General features: G+C 38.4%; 1 protein-coding gene and 1 pseudogene across 3 annotated transcripts in view; both read right to left on the bottom strand.

Annotated features, from left to right (window-relative positions):
- LOC127807487 (codeine O-demethylase-like) overlaps positions 1-8,022 on the bottom strand; it is a 46,402-nt gene extending 38,380 nt beyond the window's left edge. The window contains exons 1-4 of one of the 3 annotated variants that reach the window (XM_052345368.1): positions 6,625-8,022; positions 6,126-6,373; positions 4,523-4,847; positions 4,108-4,447 (exon numbers count right to left, since the gene is read on the bottom strand). In XM_052345368.1, the coding sequence (XP_052201328.1) occupies positions 4,178-4,447; positions 4,523-4,847; positions 6,126-6,373; positions 6,625-6,882 (1,101 nt within the window). In that variant the 5' untranslated portion in view covers positions 6,883-8,022 and the 3' untranslated portion in view covers positions 4,108-4,177. Of the gene's footprint in view, positions 1-4,107; positions 4,448-4,522; positions 4,848-6,125; positions 6,374-6,624 lie in introns of those variants that run through there. The other 2 variants (XM_052345367.1, XM_052345366.1) reach the window with 2 other exon arrangements.
- Positions 8,023-8,028: 6 nt separating this feature from the next.
- Positions 8,029-16,126, bottom strand: LOC127807489 (codeine O-demethylase-like; annotated as a pseudogene).
- Between the last annotated feature and the right edge of the window lie 8,555 nt (positions 16,127-24,681).

Genomic DNA, 24,681 nt, shown 5'->3' with positions numbered 1-24,681 from the left:
TTTGGGGACGGCCTAGGGCTCGTGACCCTTGGATTTTAGCCATTCCCTCATGGAGGAGGGTGTTAGGCTAGAGTTCTTCCGTGACCATTAGTCCACCTTTGGGGACGGCCTAGGGCTCGTGACCCTTGGATTTTAGCCACTCCCTCACGGAGGAGGGTGTTAGGCTAAAGTTCTTCTGTGGCCATTAGTCTACCTTTGGGGACGGCCTAGGGCTCGTGACCCTTGGATTTTAGTCACTCCCTCACGGAGGAGGGTGTTAGGCTAGAGTTCTTCCGTGGCCATTAGTCCACCTTTGGGGACGGCCTAGGGCTCGTGACCCTTGGATTTTAGCCACTCCCTCACGGAGGAGGGTGTTAGGCTAGAGTTCTTCCGTGGCCATTAGTCCACCTTTGGGGACGGCCTAGGGCTCGTGACCTTTGGATTTTAGCCACTCCCTCATGGAGGAGGGTGTTAGGCTAAAGTTCTTCCGTGGCCATTAGTCCACCTTTGGGGACGGCCTAGGGCTCGTGACCCTTAGATTTTAGCCACTCCCTCACGGAGGAGGGTGTTAGGCTAGAGTTTTTTCATGGCCATTAGTCCACCTTTGGGGATGGCCTAGGGCTCGTGACCCTTGGATTTTTCTTTGGCGAAGTGTTGGCTTTTGTGAGATTGCTGTTAGATGGAGAGAATTCGAAGTCTTGCCATTAGTCGTAAAAAATAGTACAAAGAGGTTCGAGGAATTCCCTTCCTCATTGAAAAAACTTCCTTAAGTTTTGCACATTCCAGGTATGCTTCAAGGACTTGCCTTCCATGTCTTCTAGTCGATATGCCTCTCGGACTTAAGGATTCTACCACCCGGTACAATCCATCCCAATTCGGAGTTAGTTTATTCGCGTCTCGAGGATGACTCACGTCGAACCGTCACAATATAAAATCTCAAGGCATGAAACTCCTAGCGTGGACTCATCGGTTATAGTACCTAGCAATGCGCTGATTACATGTAGCTTTCTGAATTTGCAACAGGTTCCGGAGCTCATCCATCCCCAGCGGGCTGTTTTCCTTCTCTCCGGGACGGTGTCCAACTTCGCTCTCGGAAGCGATCCCGTGTAGGAGACCTTCTCTTATTATCCGACTTGGACTCAACTCTACCCGAACTCACGCCTTCTTGGCCAATGAAATCTCGAAGGTAACCCCGGTTGATAAGCTCTTGAATCTCTTCTTTTAACTGGATGCAGTCCTCTGTAACATGACCATGGTCGCGGTTGAATCGGCAATACTTCCTTTTGCTTCGAGTGTTGGGTGGAGACCTCAGCGGTGGAGGACGCCGCAAATAATCCTTATCCTCCAATGCCAGTAGAATCTCGGCTCGACTGACGTTGAGAGGAGTATAACTCATCGGGCTTTCACGTGCACCCCCGAAACCCGGGCGATCTGGAGCTTAGGAGAGGCGATAGTCCGTCTTCTGCTCCACCACTGGCTTTTTCTTCTCCTTTTCTCTTTCCTTCCTTTCAGGTTGTTCCGCCCGCTTCACCTTCATCACCTCTTCAGCATTAATGTACTTATTAGCCTGGGCCAAGGCCTCTGTGAAAGTACGAGGTGGAGTCTTGGCCAAGGACTGAGCAAATGGCCTAGCTCTCAAGCCATTCTGAAGAGCCACCATTGCGATCCGCTGGTCGAACTCGTCGATACTCAATGCTTCCTCGTTGAACCTCGCCACGAAATCCCTTAGGGATTCACCCTGGTTTTGCTTGATGCTTACCAGAGCCATGGAAGACTTTCGGTGGCGCTTCAAAGGAGCGTAGTGGGCTAAGAAACAGGTCTTCAGCTCTTCCCAGCGGTTGATGGAACGATGGGGAAGACAGGAGTACCAGGTCCGGGCATGTCCTCCCAAAGTAGCCGAAAATGCCCGGCACCACATCGCGTCCGACCCCGATTGCATCAGCATGTGAGAGGAGAAAAGCTCGACGTGATCATAGGGATCTGTGCTTCCGTCATAGAGCTTGATGAAGGGGATACGAAACCTTTCCGGTGGAACCTCCGCCATGATCCCCTTACTCAAGGGTTGGTTAGAGCCGAGGTGGAGCAACTCTTTCTTTCCCTTCTTGAGTTCCTGGACTTGCTTCTTTAGGAAACACAATCGCCTCTCCTGCGAAATCCCTCTTTCTCGCGAGGGGGCAGAAGTGGATCCTGCCGCCTCAGAGGAGTGGATTTCCTGGCCCGTCTGGTGGGATTGACGAGGCTCCCGAGCAGGAGGAGGTGACTGATGCTTCGCCCGCTGAGAGGGCACATGCGAACGTTGCTGTTCAGTCTGGTGTAGATAACCAGTCAACAACTCAGTTAGCTGTTGGACCTGGTTTTCCAACCTGGTGAGTCGGTCCTCCGGCATTGGATCGGCTGGAGGTGGTGGATTCTCCCCTTGCTGCGGGGCTTCTAGATTGGCTCTGACCTGGCTATGAGTCACGTCTCTTCGGGGAGCCATGTAGTTAGTTATGACAAGGAGTGAAAGTCGTTTGACATTCGTGGAAAGACCGAGGTCCGAGGTGAGGAGTTGAAGTCCAAAGCGCGAGGTAGGGAATGAAGAGGCTAGCGAGTTTGGACGTCGGCCCCACGGTGGGCGCCAAATGATGATGGTTTTTGGGACCGACCACCACGTGCCACCTCTGCGACTGGACCTCGGGGATGGTACCTCGGACTTGATGATGTTGGACCTCAGGTGTAGAACCTGCAAGACAATGGAGGGCCGGGGCTAGGATCTCCCGGGGTGGACTCTGACGCTCAAATCAGTAGAGTAAATGCAAGTAGAAGTAAATGAGAGAGCTGTAGAGCTTGGGTATATCTGGCGAGAGTCCTTGTCTTTTATAGGCAAACCCGTTTTGGGATATTCGAGATGAGCGGGCACAACTCCCGAGGGTCCCGATCAAGTTGGAACGGGTCTTGCGGTTCGGCCCGGATTTCTCGGGCTCCGCTCTGGAGTGTTGACTGGCCACATGTCAGTCTCTCAGGTGATCCACCTAGCAGGTGAGACTATTAGCGCGTAGGGATATTCTAGTAATTTTAGTTGGTGCCACATCAATAATATACACTAATGTATATATATATATAGAGAAAGGGACGGAGGATTGAGGTCGTGGATGATGGAGGAGGCAGTGATGGAGGTGACAATGACGATAATGGAGATGGAGAGAGAGAGAGAGAGAGAGAAGGCATAGGGATGAAAGAGATGGATAAGATTAGAAATATAGTAGTTATTTGAGGGCAAAATTGTAAAGTATTTAGTCAATGAAATAAGTTGGTAACAATATTTTAAAAAATCTTCTAGAAAAGCTAGGGAGGAATTCTTTTAAAACGTTATTGAAACAGTGTTTAAGTTTAATAGCGTTTAAGGTATTTAATTTTTAATGAACATATAACAAAATAAAATATATAACGTTTAAATTGAAGGGCAGCTCATAAGTGGTCAAATCTGCAAAGCCAAACACCCCCTTAGATTTCACACCCACCTTTGAGTTTGTTGTATAATATTTTTGTATTTAAATTTAATCTTACAGTTACTAAATTTTTGTGTTTAAGTTTTGAATTGGAAAAATAAAAGCTGAATTATTTGTCATTCCATTTTTTGGTTATCTTTAAAATTTTGAAAATAAAAGTACAACTTTTTTGCTTGATTAATCTATTCATGAAAGTTTTTTATTTTTTATTTTTTGTCATATATTTATGCATAAATATCAGTAGAGAAGGTTTTCAGTTCGAATCAAATGGGGAGAGAATTCACCAAGTTTTGGAATTGTTAGGCATCGGAGTCCATATTATTCTTTCTCTTATTTTTAATATAAAATTTTAATACAATATTATATATATTTGTATATAAAGTTTAAATTAAATCTCAAGTTTTATTTTTATTTTTTTGATAAAAGAGGGTGGCCACCACCTCCGCCTTCATCCTCCTCAACTGCAATTCACTAGTACATGCAGTGTCTCCACATCTCCAAAATCTCTTCATTCGTCTCTTGAGTGATGAACATCTCAAAATGTGGTCTTGTAAACGTACACAGGGAAATGCTGAGGTCTCCACCCACACACATAATGAATGAAAGTGCTTTTCGGACAAGGAGTAATTATAAGGTCCATTTACGATTATAAGGTTCATCCATTTACTAACCGGCAAAAGCGGACATGGAGACGCAGAATGATGCATGGGTCAATCATTCCGACAGTCGGGAATGCGATTAATCCTCCAACGATCGATGTTCGATTTCTCATCGAGTTTGTTGGTGAGAAATTTCTGGTAGTAATCTTTGACACAGACTCTTTGGAACAGGGCCGGAGTTTGAGGAGTGACGAGGCTTGCCGCTGGTCCGAATTCTCCGTCCACGTTCGGGCCATGAAATGTGGCGATGGAGAGCCTCTCCTTCTCGGCATTAATCACCGCCCTGTGCTCGATGCTCTTGTACGTTCCATTGGTAACAATCTGCAGCAGTCAAGATTGGGTTCCTTCATATATTGGGAAAGCAGAAATTCGTCAAAATAACTTACGATTAATTACCTCCAAGGCGTCTCCGATGTTGATGGTGAATGCGTAGCGGATTGGGCTGATCGGAAGCCAGATGCCGTTCTTCTTGATCTGGAGGCCTTCCACTTGGTTGAGTTGGTAGAGGACGGTGAGGGCGCTGGCGTCGGAGTGAGAGGAGAGGCCAACAACCTGCTCTGGTTTGGGGAATGGCGGATAGTAGTTCATACCCATCGTCTGGATTCCCTCCCCAAATAGCTCCTCCATCAGTCCGTTTTCCATTTTCAGTGCCTTCGCCATCAGCTGAAACAGCGACGTGGCAAGTTTTTTCATTTCTGCTGAATACTGTTCTACAGTTTCCCTGCATCCACAACGCAACACTGGACTTGTTCGCTAAATATGTTTGCATTTGTATTAAAGAGACTTCAAGAGAGATTTGCTAGGCCGAATCACGTTTAGGTGTCTTGTCAACTTGATCCATAAAAATTGATTTCTCCAAATTAGACATATACTCTACCCATATTATAATTTTCTTGTTTTATTATATATATACTTTTTACAAAAACTAAATTAAGTATCAAATAGTTCTTACAAAAAACATCCCGAGCCGCTAACCACTTTCTCCGTTGCAGGTCTCTCGATATTAAAGTTTGAGAACGACATTTATTTAAAACTATAAATTTATTATTACTTATAAAAAATAACAAAAATATTAAAAATATGAAGGGTTCCATCTCCTAATCTAATCAACAGACAAATATCTAACATACTAATATTCACTCAATTTGAAATAATTATGTAAATATAATTACAATACATAAATTGAAAATAAATATACATTAACATGGGTTGAAGGCATAAATGTTTTTTCTTATAAGTCTATACTGAGTTTCAAATTTTCTAAATTTATTAGACATTCATTGCATCAAATAAAAGTTATAATCAATGCGAATAGCTCCAACAAAACCAAATTAGGCACACTAAACCCTTTTAATGATCTGACGTGTTTTCAAAAGCGTTCCTATATTTTAAAATTAATCTTAAAAATCCTTTTATTTTCAATTTTGTTTTTTCACATAGCCTTTCCAACCATTTTAATATCAAAGGCCATCTATTTTAAACCAAAACAACATCTTTTTTTTTTTTTATTTAAGATGTTTAATTAAATTATATAAAATAGAATTTAACTAAAAATAATAAATAATAAACAACACCTTTCCAACCTCTTTCTTCTCCGGCGTCACAGTAGGGGGAACTCTCGCGACGGGTCTGAAAGCGAGGGTGCTGAGATACAAAGGGTTGAGATGAAAGGGGTGGCGAACAGTGAGGGGAGTTCGTCGCATGCTTCGTCGCGGTAAGGTTTTTGATCCTCTGTGTGGAGTTGGTCCGGTTATGGGTTTTGGGAAGCCGGATGGTGGTCAAGAGGTGATTGGTAATGACGGGGAGAGTGGGATTTTGCAGTCAATTGAGGTTCAGATGGGCGATGATGTCGCGATTTCGGAAAAAGACGAAGGAACAAGAAGCTAGATCATTCCAGAAGAAGAAGAAGAAGATCGCCGATGGAGGTCCACAATTTTCCAATTATGAAGCATTTTAGTACACAATAGTAACAAAATCCAACACGATAGATTTGACTGACCTAAATGATGGAGGCAGGATCGGAAACAGTTCTGGATTTCTCAAATAGTTTGGAGAGGTCACCAAGGTGAAGACGTCTGCCCAATCAAGCGTCTGCTCCTCTGATACAACAAAGAGCTGCCCGAACCCCTCTCTTCCTCCTTCCTTTCGCCAGTACTTCTGCTTCTCTTCCAATGGGAGTTCAAATAGTCCTTGAATCTCTACCCTCACCTTCTCTAGCAACTCAGAGCTGACTCCATGATTGATCACCTGCAATATATATTATGCATTTGCTTAAACTTAACTACACACTACAGTCAAAAAGTCTATTTTTAAAGATTGAACACATTTCAAGTTAATTAGGACTTTTCGTGAATTTGTTTACATTTTCCGTTTTTAGTTCGATTGTCGCTCTGATTCTCGCAAATTCGCGATTAATGAATATCAAAGCTGTATCCCTCTGGGAGTGGATACAGTTCAATCTTGGGATTGGGGGTAAAAATCAAAAACAAAAAATATACCTGAAAGAAACCCCAATCTTTGCACGCAGAGTGGAGCTTGTGGAGCTCGGAAGCCATGGAATCTGCAGAAAAAAGGCTCTGCAAGTCGATAACAGGGATTTGTGGCAAGCTTGAAGAAGACGAATTGAATAGAATTGGAGTATCTTGTTGAGGATGCAGGTATCTGTCTGGGATGGAATTCAGCGGCCTCTTAGCCAGCTCAAGCACACTTGGTAGCTGACTCCATATCGAATCACCGGTAAGCTTCGCCTTCGACATCTCTCTCTCGCTCGCTCTCTCTCTCTCCCTCTCTGAAATATATAACCGTCTGGCGGAGCTTTCATGTAATTGTGGGTTGGAAAATAGAAGTAATATACATAGTTTCAATTTTTTTCAAATTTATCTCATTCAATTTGTTTTAATTTTTTATTAATAATACTGGACTTTAGTTTTGGATTGGAAAAATGAAGACTAAAATTATTTAAAAATGTGAAATTAGTTAATCTATTCTATTAAATTATTTAAAGATTAGATATTGAAAAGAACTTTTCTATTATCTTATCTATACAATAAAATATAGAGTTAAGTTGAACTTTTACTAATTTTTTTTTATTACTGTGTACTGACTGAACCAATTATTACTCGTAACTTCATAATTGAATTAATTTCATACCAGCTTAAAATTAGAGATGAAATAGCCTTTGTGGCTATATTTTTTTGTTGTCCCGCCCATTTTATAATGTATTCAATCGAGTTTAACAATAACTACGTAATATTTAAGAGATATTTTTTCCAAACTTATATATGTTTTTGTGGCTCTTATACACAATTTCAATTTTGTCCAATTTATATCCCCGTTAAACATGTGACTAAATGAAAGATAAATTATCCAAAATTAAAAACTCTTTCAATTTGTTTTAAATTTTAAATAAAATTTCAATTTTTAACCATAATAGTGAACTTTAATTTTGTAATACCATTAAATTTTATTATTATATATTTAAGTTCAATGAAGAAATTGATGATATAGACAATCATCGATGCACGTAAACATCGAAACGAAGCAGTTTCGATGTTTTCAAAACTTTTCATATCTCAAAAAATTGAGAAACGCTAGAAAAGTCTTTGTAATTTTAGAAACGTTTCAAAATTATTTCACAATGTTAAAAAGATATTGGAAATAAGTTTTTGTTCCTCAATCATATTAAAGAAGAAAATAATTCCATTTCTATTAGAATTATTAATGATTCAACCCCAACTCGACACGAAATTAGTGGACTTTCGATCACTCTCTTCCATTGTTTCCTCACCACTAGAAGCTGAGGGGGATAGACACATGTATACAAATATATATATATATATATATAATGAAAGTGCTTTACCGACGAGGAGTTATTATAAGGTAGTGCTTTACGGACATATAAGTTTATATAATGACATATATGACTGTTTCCTCTATATATATATATGAAATTAAGATAAATTTACTTATATAAGGTCCATTTACGATACTAGCTACTACTTCGAATTCGACCTGGTACGTACCATCGAACATGGAGAAGCAGAATGATGCAGGCAGGGTCAATCATTTCGGCCGTCGAGAATGTGATTAAACCTTCCAAAGATCGATGTTCGATTTCTGATCGAGTTTATTGGTGAAAAATTTCTCGTAGTAATCTTTGACGTCGACTCTTTGGAACAATGCCGGAGTCTGAGGAGTGACGAGGCTTGCCGACGGTTCGAATTCTCCGTCCATCTTCGGGCCGTGAAATGTGGCGACGGAGAGCCTCTCCTTCTCGGCGTTAATCACCGCCCTGTGCTCGATGCTCTTGTACGTTCCATTGGTAACAATCTGCAGCAATTAAGATAGGGTTCCTTCATATATTGGGAAAACAGAAATTCGTGAAAATAACTTGCGATTAATTACCTCCAAGACGTCTCCGACGTTGATGGTGAATGCGTCGGGGATTGGCCTAACCGGAAGCCAGATGTTTTCTTGATCTGGAGGCCTTCGACTTCATTGAGGTGGTAGAGGACGGTGAGGACGCTGGCGTCGGAGTGAGAGGAAAAGCCAACGACCTGCTCTGGTTTGGGGAATGGCGGATAGTAGTTCATCCTCATCGACTGGATTCCCTCCCCAAATAGCTCCTCCATCAGTCCGTCTTCCATTTTCAGTGCCTTTGCCATGAGTTGGAACAGTGATGTGGCAAGTTTTTTCACTTCTGCTGAATACTGTTCTACAGTTTCCCTGCATGCACAACATAACACAACATAGGAATTGTTTGCTAAATATATTTGCATTTGTATCAAAGAGACATCAAGAGAGATTTGCAAGGTCGAGTCACATTTAGGTGCCGTCTATAGATAGAAATGACAATAGATTTGGCATGGCCTAGTTACCCAAATACTACTAAATAAAATTATAGTGTTCAAGAAAGGGAGTCAAACCCTAAGATAGTCTTTAAGAGAAGGAATTACAAAAAGGTAACTCCAGGATGCCTTCCTGGCAGAATTATCTGTGGATACCCTCTAGAGACTCTCCAGACACTCTCCCGAAGACCTTTCTCGAGAAGACCCTTCCCAAGAGATCTCCTTCTTCCAAAACATGTCTAACTCACCTCTATGTCTTTGCTTGAAAACCTAGAATAAATAATTCAAAAACTCTATTCAAAAACATGTCTAACTCACCTCTATGTTCATATTTTTCTGTCAATCAATTTTAATTTTTGTAAATAAAACGTGAACGAGAGACATCTTGTGCCTCTAACTCCTTTCTCTTTCCCAAATCTTTTAAAAATTAAAAACTCTGAGATGAACACTCACTTACAATTATAAATTTATTATTATATCTAAACAATAACAAAAATGTTAAGTCTTTCCTCTCTTATTCTCGTTAGCTAACAAATATTTATTGTTTTTGGTGATGATTTTTGGGTTGTTTGGAGAAGAATGGTGCGGTAGTGACTCTGCCTTTTTCTTTTTCGGCATCAGCAAGGGGATCTCTCGCGACGGGATCTGAAACCGACGATGCTGAGATGCAAAGGGTTGACAAGGGGTCAGGAACAGTGAGGGGATTTCGTTGCAGGCTTCATCGCAGATGGTAGGTAAGGTTTTTGATCCTCTATGTGAAGTGTTGGGATTTCGTTGCAGGCTTCATCTCAGAGCTGACTCCATGATTGATCACCTGCAATATTATGCATTTGCTTAAACTTAACCGCACACTAAAGTCAAAAGTCTATTTTCAAAGATTGACACATTTCAAGTTAATTAGGACTTTTCGTGAATTTGTTTACAGTTTCCGTTTTTTGTTCGATTTTCGCTGTGATTCTCGCAAATTAGAGATTAATGAATATTAAAGCTGTAGCCCTTTGGGTGTGGATACAGTTCAAGCATGGAATTGGGGATAAAAATAAAAAACAAAAACATATACCTGAAAGAAACCCCAATCTTTGCACGCTGAGTGGAGCTTGTGTAGCTCGGAAGCCATGGAATCTGCAGAAAAAAGGCTCTGCAAGTCGATAACAGGGATTTGAGGCAAGCTTGAAGAAGACAAATTGAATAAGGTTGGAGGATCTTGTTCAGGACGCAGGTATCAGTCTGGGATGGAATTCAGCGGCCTCTTAGCCAGCTCTCGCACACTTGGTAGCTGGTTCCATATCGCATCACCTGTAAGCTTCCCCTTCAACATCTCTGTCTCTCTCTCTCTCTCTCTCTCTCACACACACACACAAACCCACCCACACACACTCTCTCTCTCTCTCTCTCTCTCTCTCTCTCACACACACACACAAACCCACACACACACTCTCTCTCTCTCTCTCTGAAATATATAACCGTCCGGCGGAACTTTTGTTAATTGTCGGTTGGAAAAGTAGTTTCAATTTTGTCATGTCAAATTTATCCCCCCCCCCCCCCCCCCCCCCCCCCCCCCCCCCCCCCCCCTTCTTCCCCCGCGGTTAAACAAGTAACTAAATGAAAGATAAATTACCCAAAATTAAAAACTCGTTCAATTTGTTTTAATTTTAAAATAAATTTTTAATTTTTTAAATAAAATACTGGACTTTAATTTTTTAATGCCATTAAATTTTATTATTAAATATTGAAGTTAAATAAAAAAATTGATAATATAGACCATCTTTAATGCATGAAAATATTGAAACGATGTTTTTTTAGTGTTTTTAAAACCTTTCAGACCCAAAACATTGAAAAAGGGCCAAAAGAAAAACTTTTGGAATTTTTTTCTTAATTTTAGAAATGTTTAAGGGTTATTTTGCAATATTAAAAAGATATTAGAAACATGTTTTTGTTTCGTAATCAAATTAGAGTATAAATTAATTCATTCTCTATTAGATCTATTAATAGATTACTTGACTCAAATAAACGAATCCTAACTCGACACAAAATTAGTGAGTTTAGGTCATTACTGAGTTGCTTGATAAAAGTTTATTGAATTTAGGTTGATAACATGTTAACTTGAAAAAATCTAAAACTAACCTCATTAAAAAGCAAGTCTAAATGATACCACATGAAATCTAAAATTGAAATTAATATAATATACAATATATTCATATGTTTTCGTTATCAATATTTTGATTATTTTAAAATTGCATCATACATGGATATACTTTTTTGAAATTAATCACTTATTTAATAATTCATGAGTTATTTTTTTAATTTTAATATTTAAATTTAAATAATTTTTTAAACAGGTTAATGGGTAAAACTAATCTATGTTTGATTTTATTTTGAGAAATAACATGTGTTTATATTTGATTGAATACAACAACAATAATATATCTAACATTTATCCCATTATATGGGGTCAGTTACATGAATTTTAGACTTTCATGTATTTCTGTCTTTTGTCATATCTTCATTTAGGCTCATACACTTCATATCAAATTTTAATGTCTCTCTCAAAATCTTTTTAGGTCTGTCTCTACCTTTTTTTTTTTATTAATTATTCTATTTCATCAGCTCTTCTCATATGAGTGTATTTTCGTCTTCTTCTTATATGACCAAATCATCTTAATCTAATCTCTCTTATTTTATTCTCGATTGGCAATACTCCTATTTTATTACAAATAACCTTATTTCTAATTTTATATTTGGTTGAATGAATGATAAAATTTATATTTATGTTTAATTGAATAATTATTTTTATATTAAAAATTATATTTATAAAAACACTCCTATATTTTGAATAAAGGATGAAATTTATGTTTTATAATAGAATTTATATTTATGTTTAATTCTTCACTGTCGCTGAATACTGTTCCATGGTTTCCCTGCATACGTAGGCACCAAACCTCGCTACTAATTTCATATTTGAATCCACAGTTTTTGGATTTAAAGTGTTTTTTTTTTTTTTTTTTGTAGAGATTTAAGGCTCACTTGGAATTTTTAAAAAGGAAGGGAAAATAATAATATTATAGCTCAATATAAAATTTTAATATTAATTAGTGCAATTAATACAAAAAGACTTCAACTTGATAATGATGCATATACGTTACCTTCTTTACAACATTACGTTGAGACCTTCTTCACGCAATATATATATATATATATATCATCGATGTTAAGGACATTTAATCATGCTTGTCATAAACTACTTTCTTTAATAAAGAATTCCAACCATCTTTCCATATTATCCTTTGTTTGGCTATTCTAACCAAATTCATAGCATTCACCATATCTTAATGCTTTCTTTGTAGTGTCCATGACAATTCATAAATGATATCTAATAATATAGTTTTTATCAAATGAAGACAAAGCACAATATATATCAATAAATTGTAAGTAATCAAGCCAAGTACATGTTTCAGCTCTCTGTTCACATTTTGAGTTTTTCACAATAGATGTAAGCATGTCAATATCTGATGAAGAGAAGATCCAAATCAAACTAATCAAAGTATTATATAATGAAAATTCCAACCAGCATGGCTAAGAGTGCACTCTTGATTTTGGCCTTGTCCACGTATAAGTTCACCATTTTCAAGCGCCTCTAATACTCTGATAGTTCGACAAAAAAACTGTGTCTTTGACAATTTTTCTTTATTAAAGACGAAATCAGAATATTTTTGTCTCTGATATAATTGTATTTCTGATTTTTTTTTAAAGTTTGAGATAAAAAATTTCCTCTCTAAATTTGTTTGATATTGGAGACAGAAAAAATTTCGTTTTTAAATTTTTTTGAAGTCAAAGACGAAAATATTTATGTCTCTGAATTTTACTTGATATTAGAAATAAAAAAAAAATGTCGTCTCTAATGATTTTTTAGAATCAGAGACAAAAATGTTTTAGTCTTTGAATTTTTTTTCTAAATCAAAGATAAAAAATATTTTATAAGATATAATGACGTTTATCTAAATAGATAATTAAATTAAATATTAAATATGATGATATTAATTTAATGAGATTATTAAATTAAATATCAAATGAGATTATTTCTACTATTATAAATAAGAGTTTGGTCCTTTTCTTATCCAACGCATTACACTAATTATATTTTACGTCCATTATTAAGGTTGGGGAAGAAATCAAATTCCATTTTCCTCATCATCAACCGGCAAACTCTTTTACGGGCTCAACTTTCAATGGATCAAGATAAGCTTCTATCGCATTATGTGAATTACAAAAAAGTTACTACAATTTATGGACATCATGATTTATTGTTTGATATTATCCAAACAAGCAATATTATAGCTTACAAACACACACACCATGAAAAAGCTTTTCGGACGAGGAGTAATTATAAGGTCCATTTACAATACTACTACTTCGAATTCGAACTGTTCAAGCGGACATGGAGAAGCAGAATGATGCAGCGGTCAATCATTTCGACCGTTGTGAATGTGATTAATCCTCCAACGATCGACGTTCGATTTCTTGTCGAGTTTGTTGGTGAAGAATTTCTGGTGGTAATCTTTGACGCCAACTCTTTGGAACAACGCTGGAGTTTGAGGAGAGACGAGGCTTGCCGCCGGTCCGAATTCTCCGTCCACGTTCGGGCCGTGAAATGTGGCGACGGAGAGCCTCTCCTTCTCGGCGTTAATCACCGCCCTGTGCTCGATGCTCTTGTACGTTCCATTGGTAACAATCTGCAGCAGTTAAGATTGGGTTCCTTCATATATTGGGAAAAAAGAAATTCGTGAAAATAACTTGCGATTTATTACCTCCAAGACGTCTCCGACGTTGATGGTGAATGCGTAGGGGATTGGCCTAACCGGAAGCCAGATGTCGTTTTTCTTGATCTGGAGGCCTTCGACTTCGTTGAGTTGGTAAAGGACGGTGAGGGCGCTGGCGTCGGAGTGAGAGGAGAGGCCAACGACCTGCTCTGGTTTGGGGAATGGCGGATAGTAGTTCATCCTCATCGACTGGATTCCGTCCCCAAACAGCTCCTCCATCAGTCCGTCTTCCATTTTTAGTGCCTTTGCTATCAGCTGAAACAGTGATGTGGCAAGTTTTTTCATTTCTGCTGAATACTGTTCTACAGTTTCCCTGCATGCACAACATAACACAACACAGGAATTGTTTGCTAAATATATTTGCATTTGTATCAAAGAGACATCAAGAGAGATTTGCAAGGGCTCTTATTCTTCTACTTCTTCCTTTTCTTGTTAACGATTGTTTTTGGTGATGATTTTTGGGCTGTTTGAGAAGAATGATGTGGCAGTGACTGCGCCTTTTCTTCTCGGGCGTCAGCAGGGGGATCTCTCGCGACGGGATCTGAAACGGAGGGTGCTGAGATGCAAAGAGTTGTGATGAAAGGGAGCAGTGAGGGGAGTTTGTCGCAGGCTTCGTCTCAAATGGCAGATAAAGTTTTTGATCCTCTGTGTGGAGTTGGTCCGGTTATGGTTTTTGGTTGGGAAACCGGATGGTGGTCAGGAGGTGATGGGTAATAACGGGGATGGTGGGATTTTGCTGTCAATCAGGGATGTCACAATTTCAGAAAAAAATATGAAGGAAAAAGAAGCTAGATCATTTTAGATGAGGAGGAGGAAGAAGAAAAAGAAGAGTCGTCCATGGAGAAACCCAAAACCCATTTAAACACACTGCCAGTCTGCATCGGCCACCGTGGTCCGTGATTTCCGACGATCCGAGGTAACCACCCAATACCCTTATGTTCATTGACAAACATACCCAAAAACTAACAAGATTCAATGGCCGAATCTCCATAAATCTAAGCTTAAATCTTCGACCAAACCCAACACTCACATATACCTTTGCTGAAAATCATTTTTTGTAAAACTAGAGACATACCTCATTGTAGATCGGACAAGGATTGACCCAAGGGATGCTGGAGACACTGTAGCAGGGGGCTGGGGAGAGAGAGATGGTCGGAACAAGCCTAAGGGAGACTGGAGGCTTGGTCAGATGCACAGGAGAGAAAGAGAGAGAGATGGCCTTAACAAGAGGAAGGGAGGAACAAGCCTTTTCGAAGGGGAGCATGAGTCAGGCAGAGAATATGAGAGAGAGAGAGAAAGGGGCTGTGAGAGAGAGAGAGAAAGAAGAGAATGAGAAGAGAGTGAGAGATTGAGCCGGATAGGGAAGGTTGAATGGGGATTTCTATAAATTGAACTATGGGTAAAATGAAAATTCCATCTTGAGTGACACTTATTTGGGCACTATTTCGAGCCAAATAGCATTATCCTGAAAACATTTAGTACACAATAGTAACAAAATCAAACAAGATTGATTTGACTGACCGAAATGATGGAGGCATGATGGGAAACAGTTCTGGATTTCTCAAATAGTTTGGAAAGGTCACCAAAGCGAAGAGGTCTGCCCAATCAAGCTTCTGCTCCTCTGATACAACAAAGTGCTGCCCGAATCCCTCTATTCCTCTACCAAAGCCGGATGGTGCTCCTGCCCTTTGCCAATACTTCTGCTTCTCTTCCAACGGGAGTTTAAACAGTCCTTGAATCTCTACCTTAACCTTCTCTAGCAACTCAGAGCTGACTCCATGATTGATCACCTGCAATATTATGCATTTGCTTAAACTTAACTACACACACTTAAGTCAAAAAGTCTAATTAGGACTTTTCGTGAATTTGTTTCCAATTTTTGTTCGATTTTCGCTCTGATTCTCGCAAATTTGCGATTAATGAATATCAAAGCTGTTTCCCTCCGGGTGTAGATATAGTTCAAGCATGGAATTGGGGGTAAAAAAAAACATATACCTGAAAGAAACCCCAGTCTTTGCATGCTGAGTGAAGCTTGTGTAGCTCGGAAGCCATGGAATCTGCAGAAAAAAGGCTCTGAAAGTCGATAACAGGGATTTGAGGCAAGCTTGAAGAAGACGAATTGAATAGAACTGGAGGATCTTGTTGAGGATGCAGGTATCTGTCCGGGATGGAATTCAGCGGCCTCTTAGCCAACTCTCGAACACTTGGTAGCTGGCTCCATATCGCGTCACCTGTAACCTTCGCCTTCAACATCTCTCGCTCGCTCTCTCTCTCTCTCTCCTATGATACTCTCTGTCTGAGCTTCTTGTAATTGTCTGTTGGCAAATAGTTGTAATATTCGTGGTTTCAATTTTTCCAAATTTATCTCCCCGTTAAACATAAATTATCCAATATTAAAAATTCGTTCCATTTGTTTTAATTTTAATTGATGATGCGAACAGTAGCGTGAACTCATTAATGAAGGTTAAGTCAAAGTGATAAAACAGTTGGCAGTTCAACGATGTGAAGGAAGGAAGGCTTGTGAAATAAGTAGGGGATGAAGTGCAAGCATATATATATATATATATATACCTATATATATGGTTGATAAATCAAGTATATCTGGTGGTTAAGAATATCATCAATATTGTTGACCTTGAAATTTGATGGACCATAATTAGTTTGTCCTTACTGTAAAAATAAACATGAATGAAAGAAAGAAAGAAAGAAAAAGTACTCAAAAGAATTTTTACGTGGTTGGGTTTAAACGATGCGTAGTCCACGACTGTCCCTCTACTTATTTCGGCATGTTAATGCTAGGGGTGGAGTCAGAAATGTTAAGCAAGGTAAGCAAAAATAAAATAATATCATAAAAGAGTAAGGAAATTAAATTATTTTATTTTATTTTTTAATTATTAAATTATTTTCTAAATTTTATAACAATATTTGAAATATCGTTGTAAAATTTATTTTTTAATTATTAAATTAATAAATTTTGCGACCGTTGTTAACTATTGAAAATGTTAATTTAATTTTATTTTTCAACCATTTAAATTATTTTATATATTTAGAATTTAAATAAATATATTTAATTGATGAAAACAACATCTTGGAAAAGGCCTTCATTTCTCTAAACCCATTTATCATTATTATAGCTTAATAAATCATATAAACAGTAAAAATAATCCAATTCACCCACGCTGATAGCTTTGGATTTCGCTAATACTCAATGCTGATGATGTCTGCCGAACATGACTGATCCAATTTTATCAACAATTTCTTCTGAGATATGAACAAAATCACCGGCCAAGCTCGGATCCAGCTCTGGAATAGGGTTGGTTTCCGGGTGAAATCAATTTTGAACATTTTGAGGGTTTGCACAAGAGTCTGCAAACTCCTTCAAAAAGGTTAGATAAATTTGCAAATTGTTAACCTGAAAATCATACATAATTAACAAATTAAATCCAGAAACTCAAAAAGATTAAGGATTTAGGGTTCATCATACCTGCTGTTGGAGGGAAAAAATTTCGGATACACAGCCGTACATTGGATCTTGAAGCCTAGCTTGAGTTTTATACAAGATTGTAGCGACAGCCTTATAACGGTCTGTTACCGGAAGATAAACCAAGAGATTATAGGCATTTCTAGCACCAAAAACTTTGTGGATAGTGTTAAAATCATTAGGTCATTATTCATGGCAGAAATAAGAGGCAAAGATGCACCATTGGATACATTTTCATAATCTTCTCAAGAACTTGTAGACACCGCACCGAGAACCATATGCTGGAGTTATGGCCAGAGCTGTAACTAGGGCAACAAATGAGGTTGAGGGAGCATCATCGGCAGCAATAGCGTAGATGGCCATGGCAGCTTGTTTTGCTCTTCTGTGAATAATGAAAAATAGCAATTATTGTAACAACCGAGAAATTTGACAGAGGGAGGTCGAAATGACGTTATTCTTGAATCTTCAAGGATAAAATGGAAGGTTTAAAATATGAGGGTCATAATGGAGCTATTAGGAAGTTCAGGGGATTCAAGGTAGAGGGTCAATGTGAAATTGGAAAGTTGAAGAAGGGTTGAAGTGCAATTTTTGAAAACTTGCACTGCCATGGCCGACATGCAACCTACCATGGACGTCCAACTACTACTGGTCACCGACTAACGCCTTCCGACCATTGGGATCTCAAGGGGAGTGGCTGAATTTTCAAGTTTCCGACCGTGTCTTGGTCGAAATGTCGAGGCCATGTAAATGGGTTTTCGAGGTCAGATGTCACTAGTTTTGGGTCATCCAAGGGGAGGTTAAGGCGTTTAAGACCTTGGTTCAGGTAGTCATAGTTGTTTCGAGACTCAATTTTGACTATAAATACCAGAGACTTTTGTTTCCCATGTCTAAAGGATGAGTTCTAAAAAATTTGAGCGAGTTTCATGAAAATTTGAGTGAAAATATCTCTAACTCGAACAATAAACATGAAATTTTTTTAAACATTAGATAATTCGACAATTTGCACTATTAGGTACTTGTAAAGAAATTGAACTATGTTTTTTTAAACATAAGATAATTTGACAGTCTACGCAAACAACAACTTGAACCAGCCCCGCCGCCATCGCCGACTAATGGTTTCTACAATCCGAGCCTACCATTAGAACCGTCAAGCCAAATAAGTTAATATATCTAAAAATAAACTAGATCTAACAACTAAATTTTTGTAGATCTAGTTTTAATTTTTAGCCAGATTTTTTAAAAAAAAAAAAAACACACACAGACATTGCCCGTCGCCGTCGACCACCATAGCCAACATTTTCTAGCGATCCAAGGCCACTACTCAACCCCCTTACCCCATTCGTCTAACATACCCAAAAACCAGTAAGATCCAACGGCCGAAACTCCGTAGATCTAAGCTTAAAATTTTGGCCAAACCGAATAACGCATATATACATAAACACCTCACGAATATATGCTAAAAGTAAAGGTAATAAAACCAAAAAGCTTACCTTGTTGTAGATCGGGATTGATTTTGATAAGATCTATATAATCCCAACAATGGTATCAGAGTTATCGTTTTTTAGTTTTATGGTTTTATTCGTGTGATTATTGGACATAAAATTGGTGTTTTTGAAAAATAAAAGAATTTTGGATGAGATCTGAGTATGGGCTGCATGCCTGCAGCGCCATAGAACTGATTTGGCACGCATTAGAATCTGTTCCGAGGTGAGTGAGCAGCACCAAAACAGTGCTTGGGTTGCCCTAAGGGGCAGCCAATGCATATGGCACGCACAAGGCGTGGGCTGGGCCGGCACCTGTTGCCCACGCGCGAGCAAGTGCGAGGGCTGGGCCCCCACAACTGTCTACCACAGCAGACCAAAAACCAAAAAAAAAATAATAATAATAATAAAAAATAAAATAAAAAATAATATTTTTTATTATTTTATAATAATTTGTTATTATTATTTTGTTTTATTTATTTAATTAATTTAATTTTAAAATACAAAGGTATAATTTCTTATACCCATGTCCAATAATAATCATATGATTGTTTATAATATGCTTTTAATTGTTAATAGTATGTTGTGGATGCTTTGTTGCATATCGGTATTGGTTATGGACTTAGGACACTACATGAATGATATATGTGTGATGTGCAAGTATGGAATATTTTATTTGACGACATGTGTGCTGAAGGTAGCTATTTTTTCCATGACGGTTGTAAAATAATTATTTATTGCTTTTAATTTCATTGTAAAAGTAGCTCATAGTGAATTGTAAAAACAAGGGATTCACACCAATCGAGGCAAAATAATCAAGGAAAAAAAGACCCTATGTGAAAGGGTTATGCTTGTAATAGTTATAGGCGTTTCCTTATTTATACAACCACGAATGCACCGCACAATTCCAATGGCTGGAATTGCGCCTAGAATGCATGATTGAGTCCATGACCATATCGACTACTTTTATGCAATACTTATTTACATAGTTGATGTATGTTAAAACGTTGCATGTGAACAGTGAGACCAATTAATTAAAAAAAAATCTCCCATATTTGAAAAAAATTAAATTGTAACCGATTAGACCTTAAAAGTTAAGACAATCTAATCGGGTCTCTCCATCACGGTAGAAATTAGGGTATTTTAATTCATGTGTTGATTGGCTATGGATACATAGGGGTTGCATATTAGTTAAAATGCTTTAATTTATATTTAATACATTTGATGAGATGGGGATGCACAAATATCGCCCAAGAAACTATTATGTGAGAGAATTGATATTCAACTGTGCAGAGTTGTCAGCGTGATGATATGATTTAACTATGTTCAATTGCCAAGAAACTATTATGTGAGGTACATTAGACTGGGAGCCGAAGTAAAATATTTGGGCCGTACATAAGATGTACTGGACAATAGATGTCCACTTATTGAATTTATTATTCCAAGAATCTATTATGTGAGGAGTAATAAATTTAATAAGAATCCAAATACCTACTAGAATTCATATCAACATGAATTCACTTTTTCCTTTATTGGGAGTAAGGAATTTGAAAAACTTAGTGGGAGGTACTATTTGATTTAAAGACCAAAATTAGATAGTTAAGAAAACAAGATATCTAATAATTTACTTATTTTCTGTAGATATATCAAAATGGCTTCACTAAATGCACTTTCTAAATTCATTGATGCAAATCGGTTAACTGGACTAAATTTTAATGACTGGCTTCTAAATTTAAAATTGATTGCAAACTTGGAAAGAATCATGTATGTTTTGGATGCGCTTATCCCTGGGCCAATTGTTGAGCGCATTACTCAAGAGGAGCAGGACACTCTCACAAAGTGGCGAGATGATAATCTTATCGTTAAGAGTTACACCCTGCTTTCTATGAGTACTGAGCTGAAGCGACAACATAATAGCATGCCGGATGCATATTCGATTGTTACTCATTTACAAGAGTTGTATGGTGAACAAAGTCGAAGTGCTAAATATGAGATATCTGAAGGAATCTTTCGGGCAAAGATGTCTCTTGGAGGATCAGTTGGGGACCATGTTCTCAAAATGATCTCTTGGATGGATAAGTTGAAGGAATTGGATGTTCCGATGCATCAATATCTTCAAATTGATGCGATTCTTCAGTCTTTGTCAGATTCGTTTGGGGGTTTTATTTCAAACTTCTATATGAATAAGATTGAGTGCTCTCCTGCAGAGCTTATGAACATGTTAATAACAACCCAAGGCAACATGAAAACAGGCACTATGATGGTCGTGTCCTCTTCTAGTAAGACAAAGAATGGGAAAGGCAAAAAGAAGGCCACCCAAGCAACCAAAGTGATTAACAAGAAGAAGGGAAAAATAGTTTTCAAAGGAAAATGTTTCCATTGTGGCAAAGATGGGCACTGGAAGAGGAATTGTAAAGATTACCTCAGTTCCTTGAAGAATGAAGCAGAAGGTATGATGATAGTTCATGAATATTTTTTCATTGTTTATTCTTCTAGATTCTGAAGCGACAACTCATGTTTGTGCCTCAATACAGGATCTGGAACAAAGTAGAAAGTTTGCAGATGATGAGATTGTGCTAAAGGTGGCAAATAGGGTAAGAGTTGCAGCCACAACTATCGGCATTGTTTCTTTAATTTTATCGCATGAACATAGTTTAGTTTTAAATGATTGTTTATGTGTACCTGGAGCTTTTAAGAACATGATTTCTATTCCTGTTTTGGTGACAGAAAAATATGAATTTTCTTTTAAGAATAATGTTTGTGAAATTTATTTTAGAAATAAATTAATTGCTACTGGTAATTTAGTCAATGGTCTTTACATTTTGAATGTAATCGTTGATGATCATAAACATCTGTGTGTGTCAAATAATAATAAGAGACCACGTGATAACCTAAATTCTAAAATTCCATTGCATTATAGATTGGGTCATATAGTTGGAGAAAGATGGGCTTTTAGGCCCATTAGGTTTTGAACCATATCCAATTTGTGAATCTTGTATCCTTGGTAAGATGACCGGATTACCCTTTACTGGGCAAGGTATAAGGGTCAAAGAATTGTTAGGAGTTATACATTCGGATGTATGTGGGCCTATTAATGTAATAGTCTGAGGAGGTTATCAATACTTCATAACTTTTACAGATGATATGTCTAGATATGGATATGTTTATCTCATGAGACATAAATCTGAATATTTTAAAATGTTCAAAGATTTTAAAGCTGAAGTAAAAAATCAAACTGGTAAAAAGATAAAGGCCTTACGATCAGATCGTGGAGGTGAGTATCTTAGTAACGAGTTTGAAAATTTTCTTAACGTCTCAAGTATTATTTCACAAAGGACTCCACCAGGAACGCCTCAACTGAATGGAGTTTCAGAGAGGAGAAATTGGACTCTATTAGATATGGTCCGAAATATGTTAAGTTGTACAGACTTACCTTTGTTTCTATGGGGACACGCCCTTCTTACTGCAATATATATCCTAAACAGAGTTCTTTCTAAGTTAGTTCTATAACACCATATGAGATATGGTTTGATAGGAAACTCAGTCTTAAACATGTTAAGATTTGGGGATGTATAACTTTTGTGAAAAAGCTTAAATCAGAAAAACTTGAGACACGATCTTTGAAGGGTAGTTTTGTAGGTTATCCTAAGGATTCCTTATGTAACATCCTGCATCGAGCGATAGAAAGGACTAGAACAACTTACCCTGATGGGTCTACGCGAACTTCCCAGTGGGTCACCCATTCCTGAGGTTCCCCAGCTCAAGCACCCTTAACCCCAGAGTTCTTTGCTTACATTCAGCTCAAAAGGTATCCAGCTGGTGTTGTTTCCTTCCTCACTTATCCTCTATATATACTACCCTTCTCTGGGCTTTTAGGGTATTACATTCTCCCCCCTTTAAGCACATGACGTCCTCATCATGTGACCTTACAACCAATCCCAGATCTCCCCCTTTGCGTGTCCGATGTGGGATTCGCCTAAGGTGCCTACATGCACCCCCTTAGGGACTCAGCGTCCTCTCTGAGGTTTGCCCCATTTGTAACATCCCGCATTGAGCGATAGGAAGGACCGGAACAACTTACCCTGATGGGCCTTCACGAATTTCCTAGGGGCTTACCCATCCCTGACCTTCTTCAACTCAAGCACGCTTAACCTCGGAGTTCTTTACTTACATTCAGCCCAAAAGGTATCTAGCTGGTATTGTTTTCTTCCTTACTTATCTTCAATATATACTACCATTCTCTGGGCTATTGGGGTATTACACCTTAGGATATGAGTTTTGTTGGTTCCTAATGATGGCAAATATATCCTAAGAGGGGGGTGAATTGATGTAACACCCCGTCTCGCCAGGCGTGTCACTATAAGGGTATCCCCGAGATTTTTTTTTTTTTTCCTCCAAGCTCAACACGTGCGGTGTGTCAGAACAATCTTCTCGTGCAGATACAAACCCCGAGAACCCCAGCCTTACCCGTTTAACTACCAAGATCAATAATATTAAACTAAACGAGACATAATACAACGCAACGGATACATTAATATCAAACACCGTAGTTCTTACATTGCATTTCCTTAGCAAAATACGCAATACAGATCAAATGATAACATTGCTAATATACAATTGTTCATTTACAACCTGAAGTACGTATTAAAGCCTCCAAACGTTACAACGACTATCAAACTAAGCACCATTGGCCCTCAACTGGCCACGTCCTTGCCCTCGCAGCAGTCCCTGGCTGGAACATTAAACGTTCCAAGGGCATAGCCCAGGTTAGATGATAAAACATCTAAGTGACGGCATGAAACAGCTTATACAATGCATGAAAGACACACGAGTATGGCATACGAAGACAACAATATGCAAGACACGTCTAGCTTAAGAAATCACCCTGGCATACTCAACCTCCCGTGGAAAACACCATTCCACACTCCGTTGGGGTTGAGCTTGCCGCGACATACTTAATCCCTCGAATGCCCCACTGTGACACCCGTTCACCTGGTTTAACATTAATCCCTCGAGTGCACCATCGTGACACCCGTTCACCTAGTTTAACATTATTCCCTCGAGTGCCCCAGTGTGACACCCGTTCACCTGGATTAACATTGTCCCAATCTCAAGTAGACCCCATCCCGTCCCATACGGACACAACACCAACACGAAGATAAATACCCCGATGATATGAAAATCACACGCCATGCACCGACTCTTTTATAAGTAAAAATAGTTGATGCAATATATCACATGTTCAATATGCAAATGATGCCACAAATACATAAGTAAAAAGCCTTTGCAGAACAACCCAAGTTCTGGAGGGTAAAACCGCTCACTAGAACTGGTCCCAATTGCGTGTAACCTAAGTTCGGGAGGGTAACACCGCCCACCTGAACCCACTACACACCTTCCAACATATTTTCAAGATAAGGTAAAAATAGGATCAGACCACTCACCTCGAACGTATTCAGAACACCTCGAATCTTGTGCTCAACCTTAATTTTCATACAACTCCTCAAGTCTTTTAACCAAACCACCTCCTTACACATCCTCACGCACTGCCCAGGTGCTCTGCGCGTGTGATACTTCGCGTATGCTTAAAAAGCCCTCTATCCACTAAACCCGAAGCACTCTTGTCTAACACGAACTTCTCATAATTTCGAATGAGAGAATCCTTAGCCATGAACCCCTATTTATAGTTTTTGGAAACTTAGCCACCAAGAAACATATATTCTGCAATCATTTCAAATATTCCAAAATCTTTTACAATCATTTCAAATCTTCTAAAGATCTTCTGCAATCATTGTAAATCTTCTAAGATTTTCTATAATCATTTCAAATCTTCTAATATCTTTTGCAATCATTTCAAAATCTTCTAATATCTTTTGCAATCATTGTAAATCTTCAAAGATATTATATAATCATTATCAAATCTTCTAAG

Source organism: Diospyros lotus, chromosome 8 (assembly GCF_014633365.1).
Source record: "Diospyros lotus cultivar Yz01 chromosome 8, ASM1463336v1, whole genome shotgun sequence".
NCBI lineage: Eukaryota > Viridiplantae > Streptophyta > Magnoliopsida > Ericales > Ebenaceae > Diospyros > Diospyros lotus.
Note: the sequence above shows the minus strand (reverse complement) of the source record. Positions and strands in the feature narration are given on the sequence as shown.